Source organism: Saccostrea cucullata, unplaced genomic scaffold, assembly GCF_032062105.1.
Source record: "Saccostrea cucullata isolate Sc308-1 unplaced genomic scaffold, CSIRO_AGI_Scuc_v1 ctg14692, whole genome shotgun sequence".
Taxonomy (NCBI): domain Eukaryota; kingdom Metazoa; phylum Mollusca; class Bivalvia; order Ostreida; family Ostreidae; genus Saccostrea; species Saccostrea cuccullata.
In genome coordinates, this window is record NW_026919710.1 from 8,964 (window position 1) to 15,735 (window position 6,772).

Here is a 6,772-nt window from a genome sequence, read left to right on the forward strand (position 1 = left end):
TCTTTTGAACTTTCATCTTCGGGAACAGTTCATTTAACACATTTTCAATAAAATCACAAATCGACACCTGATGAGAAATGAAAAATAAAATGAAACTTAATAACAACCATTAGGACAAAGTATATATATATTTTTAATTTTTATCCATGACTTAATTTTGTTATCAATAAGGACTAATTTCATCGATGCAATGAAAAAATAACGCCTCATTCCTCCTTCTTCACATACAAAATCGGCTGCTCCTGCGGTCGATAATACATTTTTATCCTTATTATTTCCCTTGATCTGCCACCGGTTTGTTGGACATATTATAGTACGTATACATCGGTGCGTAGTCCAGTTCACCCATCGTGTGCTTAGAGTCCTCCTTTTCTCGGATGCTAGTTTTGCCAAATACATATTCACTGTATCTTGGCGATGCTGAAAAGGATCGCATTAAAATTAGATAATTCAAAATCTTCTGTATCGTATTCATATATAATTTGAAACATCGAGAAATACTTTTAAGAATTACATTTGATTTGTATCATAAAATAGATTTCTGCCCCCCCCCCCCTTGCAAGCAAAATAAGTCATGTCAACATGCTGGAAGAGTACATCAACATGCAAGATATTTATATTTACACTAATCAAAAACGTCAAACTAGTCACTCATCAGGTAAATGTAAGTCAAATCTCGCATCTGATGCAAGTTGCAGAGTGTGTATTCCTTCATGCATCATCCAGGCAAATTTGATTCACATAGTCCTTTCCTATTCATTGTAATGAAACTGCTCAAAAAACTTGAACCTTGTTACTCATCGGGAAAATGTAGGTCAGATCCAGCATCATCATTCATTTTTGCATGTTTGGTCAATATAGTGCTTACAGTTACTTGAGATCTGAATTTCAAATTTAACATGGTCATTCATCGGAAAATGTAGGTCAGATCCAGAATCCGACGCAAGTAAAGTAGCGTGTATCCTTTGATGTAACATTCATGCAAGGTTGGTCAGCGAATGCCTTAAAGGTAATGAAATAAATGAGATCTGCTCTAAAAGTTTTACTCCATCCAAGTTTAATTTGGTCCATATAGGACGTACAGTTACTTGGTCCACATAGGGCTCACCGTTACTTAGAAATAACACTTACTTCAAAAACTTAATCTTTTCCATAAACCTTAACTTGATTATTCTTTAGCTAAAATTGCAGCATCTAAATCCTAGACTTGCACAATAGCATACTAAAAGCATCCTCCATGTATCTCTGATTAATACAAGGCATAGAAGTACTTGCAAAGAAATCCGCTCCAAAAACTTTAACCTGGAACGCCGACAGTATTACATTACAAAAAATGTAGCTCGCCCAACTTCGATAAAATGTGCTAAGTAGTCTTTTACATAACGTAGCCTAGAGGTGCAGGGGTGTTGCTAAAACGCGGAACGGAAAACGGAATATATTATTTTAGATTAAATCACTTGAAATACCTGTTTCAAATTATATTATTATTAACGATATATCTTGTACACATTAAACCCCGCACTATTAAATACATTTTGATCAACACGTGAAATGACTAATATAATAAAAAAATCATTTTGTCATGCTCATGTCTCTTATTTACAAAGGTCGCTAACGCGCAGTCACATAGAATCGAGTTTGAAAAAGGGGATGGGTGGGTAAACGAACTTGAAAAGTATTTGACAAGCAAAAAACACAAAAAGAAGACAATTGTTTGATTCGGGAGGGGGATATGTTCCAACTCCAACATCTTTCAGTATCTGAAATTTTTTTTTACACTAACTTACTACATATATACTGTGGTTTCATGCAATTGTGCTTGAGCGCAATTTTCAAGGATTCAATATAAAAAGGTAACTTTATAATTTTTTCGAAGATGCGTAATTAATATAAGGATATAAAAGCATTGCCTATACAAATGAATAACATATTTCTTAATTCAATGAACATTAAATTTTGTTTTGCTCAACAATAAAATCCTTGAAAATTGGTGCTCAACATGCTTATATATTAATAAACAGCATGAAAAGTATTTGACAAGCAAAAAACACAAAAAGAAGACAATTGTTTACAGTTCCAACTCCCAACATCTTTCAGTATTTTTTTACACTAACTTACTACATTTATATATAGCATCGTTTTTGAAAGTGCGCATGCATGTGTGTTCCAACTGATTGGCAAGAAAAGCTTTTTTTTTACTTACCTGAAAAAGTTGAGGTATAAGATTCCTACAAAAAAACCCACAAAAGTTGATGTCGCCCAAGGTCGAAAATCCTATTTCGTGGGGGGGGGGGGGCGCGGGCAACTTTTTACGCAAAAGACCAAATATTAAGAAACTTTCACTTTCAATTTTTGTCATACAATTCCTTGATAACACTACACTGTGGTAAAAAGTGGGGGAGGGGGGAACCTTCCTTTCAGTGAACATTTCCTATAGTAAAGGTAATGTTGGCCAAAAAAGTGCTTTTTTAGAGTCCTTTTCTGGATAGACAAAGTTGTGGTAGATAAATTCAGATTGCAGAATCTTTGCATTCATTGAAATTAAATTTTGTTTGTTTGCGGCACATATGTGTGCATGAATGACCTTGTAAAAAATGAGTTTGTTTTCCCGCTCATCGGATAAGGTCTTAGAACCCCGCACTTTTAAAAACATTTTGATGTAATTATAGCTATTATTATACATGTCTGCTAAAACGTTATTACAGAGTTTGAAACAATTGCCTATCTGGGTATTTGACAAGCAAAAAACACAAAATGGAAAACGGAACGGAACGGAAAACAGTATTTTTTTTAAATCTAACTTGTCAAACATTTACTGTGGTAACATAGATTTCAATATAATTTTCAGGTATAAAGAGCAATATTCTTGTTGTAAAAGTCATTTATAATAAAAATTTATTGGTAACATTTATATTCATGGATCTGCTCATACACACGAAATCCGTAAAAAATTATGCTCAACTGAAATTACCCCCCCCCCCCCCACACACACACACACACACACAATCACTGAAAAGGATTGACAAGTTTGGGCAAAGGACATATCCCCACTTTTTTTGCTTGTCAAATTTGTTATATGTTGGAATTTTTTCTGACCCCAAATCTTTCACTTTCAATTTGTTTCCAATGTCAATGTCTGATAAGACTACACTGTGGTAAACTAAGTTATACTAATCAGATTATGAACATTTCCTATAGTAAAGTATATTAATGTTGGGAGTGCTTTTTTAGAGTCCTTTTCTGGATAGACAAAGTTGTGTAGGGGCCCAAAGCCACATTAAAAATTGATTTTGAAATTAAACCTTATGTTTGTTTGGACACAAAATGTGTGGGGGGGGCTTGTAAAAAATGAGTTTGTTTTCCCGCTCATCGGAAAGGTCTTAGAAGTCGACTCGTAATAGGTCTGCCCCCCCCCCCCCCTCCCACCCCTTTTGTGTCCAAATGTACATAAGGTTTAATAAATCAATTTTTAATGTGGCTGTGGGCCCCTACACAGATCCGGTCCTGCAACCCCCCTTTCATGACTCCCGAATTCTACACTTCGTGCATAATCTGATTAGTATAATTAGTTATTCTTGTCTTTCCAGACATTGACATTGGAAACAAATTGAAAGAGGAGATGGGGGTCAGAAAAAATTCCAACATATAACAAATTTGACAAGCAAAAAAAGGGGGATATGTCCTTTGCCCAAACACGAAAATCCTATTTCGTGATTGTGTGTGTGTGTGTGGGGGGGGGGGGGGGGTCTTTCAGTAGCATAATTTCCACGGAGGGTGTGTATGACTCATGAATATATAATAGTTACCAATAAATTTTTATTATAAATGACTTTTACAACAAGAATATTGCTCTTTTATCTGATTTATATTGAATCTATGTTATTTGTTTGACAAAGATTTTCCGTTTTCCGTTCCGTTCCGCTTTCCGTTCCGTTTTCCGTTCCGCGTTTTAGCAACACCCAGATAGGCAATTGTTTCTGTAATAACGTTTTAACAGACATGTATAATAATAGCTATAATTATATCATGTTTTTAAAATAAGAGAAAAAAATTAAATAATGTATTGTATAATATTTTTTCCCAAGAAATTGGGAAAATTTGGTATTTCCTGATTTTACTCACGCAAACTCATAGGCGTAGCTCCAGATCCAGACTGAGGCAATGTAGTAAGTTCCGTGGCCGTGACTCCATAATTTGTTTGGTACTGCTTAACAGAAGAATGAAGGGGAATTGTTCCAATGATGACAGGTAATGACACGCGGTAACCTGGAGTAGGTCCAGAGGGCATAATACACAACTATGTACAATAAAAAACCAGAAGTATTTGATTAAAGCCCTGTGATTGGTAGTTATACAAGTAAAACAGGACCAAAAAAAAAAAGAATTCCTTTTTAGATGGCGTCATGTAACCCAGTCTATTATTGTCCCCCGCTTGAAAAGTGGGGGATATTAATTTGGGTTGTCCGTCCGTCTTTCTGTCTGTCTGTAACGCTTTCGTTTCCACACGATATCTCGAGAACCCTTTGAGCTTTCGCAATGAAATTTTGCATAGCAACTCCCTATGGACTAAAAAGGAACCCTATTGATTTTGGGGTCAAAGGGTCAAAGGTCAAGGTCATAAATTATCAAATTCTGTCTGTTATAACACTTTCGTTTCCACACAATATCTCGAGAACCCTTTGAGATTTTGCAATGACATTTTACATAACAACTTCCTGTGGTCTAAGGAAGAGCTCTAGTTAAGGTCTTCCGTCTTAACGGAAGACCTTATAGTTATTGTACTGTTTCTTATTATTAAGGTCTTCCGTCTTAACGGAAGACCTTATAGCAATTCTATTGTTTCTTATTATTATTAGGGTCTTCCGTCTCCAACGGAAGACCCTTCTATTATTGTATTGTTTCTTTTTCACTTTTATTATCAAGGTCTTCTGTCTTCACGGAAGACCTTATAGTGATTCTATTGTTTCTTATTATTATTAAGGTCTTCCGTCTTCACGGAAGACCTTATAGTACTGTTTCTTATTATTAAGGTCTTTCGTCTCCAACGGAAGACCTTATTGTTTTCGTTCGGTTTCTTTTTAGGGTCTTCCGCTTCCTTCGGAAGACCCTACTGTTATTCTATTGTTTCTTATTATTCTTTTTTTTTCCCGCTCGATTTTTGACAGGCGATTTCTCAAAGACCTTTGGACTGATCGTTATGAAACTTTCAGGATAGATAGCTTGTAGTTAAACCTATTTAAACCTGTTTTCAGTTTTTTGATGCATGCCTTTATTTGTGAGTTATTGCCCTTTAATTGAAATTTTTTGATGTCTCGTTTCCACTGAAAATCTCAAAAATGACATAAGATATTTACACGAAAGTTGGAGAACTTGTAGCCAATACATTGTAGATGTGCACAACGATAAAATTATATAGCTGATTTCTTAAAGTTTTGAAGCTATAAAACGGCAAATTTTAGTAATTTTTTTTCTTTGAATTTTTGCTACTTTTTGTGTAATAACTTTTAAACCGAGAATAATTTGGTAAGAAATATATTACAAAAGTTGTGGGTAATTACGAGAGCTTTCATATTTGATTAACGAAAAGGGGCTGGCCCCTATAATTAGGGGTTAATAGCGAGCGCAGCGAGCGTCGCGAAGCGACGCTCGCGAAGCGAGCTCAATAGGCTAACGTGTAAGAACAGAGGAAATTCGGATTGAAATCTGTACATACGTCAGCCAAATTTCTCTGTGCAACATTCCCAGAATTCCTGCACTACCCAATGTCCTTTGCGCGAATATTGCCGAATAAATAAATAAATAATAACGTAATGCAGGCTTTCAGTTTGTAGAAATCTTTCAAAGAAACAAGAAATAACTCTGCAATGTTTTTCGACAAAAATTGCACTAGTTCTATAGTTTCAAACAGACGCTCGGCTGTCTCCGTAAGCTCCGACGAGCTTTGTGACGTCGTATGACGTCACAGCTAGTCGAGATGTCTCGTGCGGCTTGACGTTCGAAGTGGCTGATCTCAAGTGTTTTTGATGGTAGAACTGCGCTCGCCCCAACGGTCACACCGTAAAACATATCAGCTCATACACGCTTTTTTCTGATAGCTAAAAATATTGGTATATTATGAAAAAGTTTGACTGAAATAATTTCGAACTTATAAAATCTTGTCATTTGATATAAAAAGAAATAAACTTCCAGCTATATTTAATTGTTTTTTTTATAAAACAAGTACGTATGTGAGAAACCTTTCAGGAACAAGTTGTCTACTATAGCCAGCCAAGCCTTTACTGCATACATGTGCACATTTTTAGTTGATGCATCTAAAAGATATAGTTTTGATTCGGTGTTTCTTTGTTTTCTTTTTATTCAAATAATTTTAAAATGTGATGATGTACACAACAATAATATTAGTACCAAGTTTAGAGGATTTTTTCGCGCTTGTTTGTAAACAACGCGCGGCATTGTGGGAAATAGGAAGGTACTAAAGACGCGATGTACTAAACACTGATTTGACCTGATTCAAATTTGTCTGTAAATGTTCCAAACAATTGAATTTTTGTATAGCATATGCCTCGAAGTAATAAAGTCTGTACATAAGTAATTTAAAATACTCAATATTACCATTTAATTAAAAATTAAAACGTCAGGTAAATATCAGGTCTCTAGTATATCCCGTTTTTAGTGTGCCCCTTCGAGTCGACGTCGGACACATGTTTGCCGTTTACAAACTGAAAGTAGAATGATTTGTGAAGTTGAACATTTTCTCACAAAGAATCCGTTT

General features: G+C 35.2%; 1 protein-coding gene across 1 annotated transcript; it reads right to left on the reverse strand.

Moving 5' to 3' along the window:
• Positions 1-235: 235 nt before the first annotated feature.
• On the reverse strand, positions 236-4,311 carry LOC134236237 (uncharacterized). The gene is made up of 2 exons (XM_062718413.1): positions 4,123-4,311; positions 236-420 (listed from the first exon to the last, which is right to left on the reverse strand). The coding sequence occupies exons 1-2, from the start codon at positions 4,286-4,288 to the stop codon at positions 272-274; spliced, it is 315 nt and encodes a 104-aa protein (XP_062574397.1). The 5' UTR covers positions 4,289-4,311; the 3' UTR covers positions 236-271.
• Positions 4,312-6,772: the final 2,461 nt, after the last annotated feature.

Bases quoted from the DNA above. Each gene is read 5' to 3' on its own strand.
- LOC134236237 (XM_062718413.1), bottom strand. From the start codon at position 4,288: ATGCCCTCTGGACCTACTCCAGGTTACCGCGTGTCATTACCTGTCATC. The intron at 421-4,122 runs GTGAGTAAAATC...GATCCTTTTCAG, and splicing joins AGCTACGCCTATGAGTTTGC to CATCGCCAAGATACAGTGAA.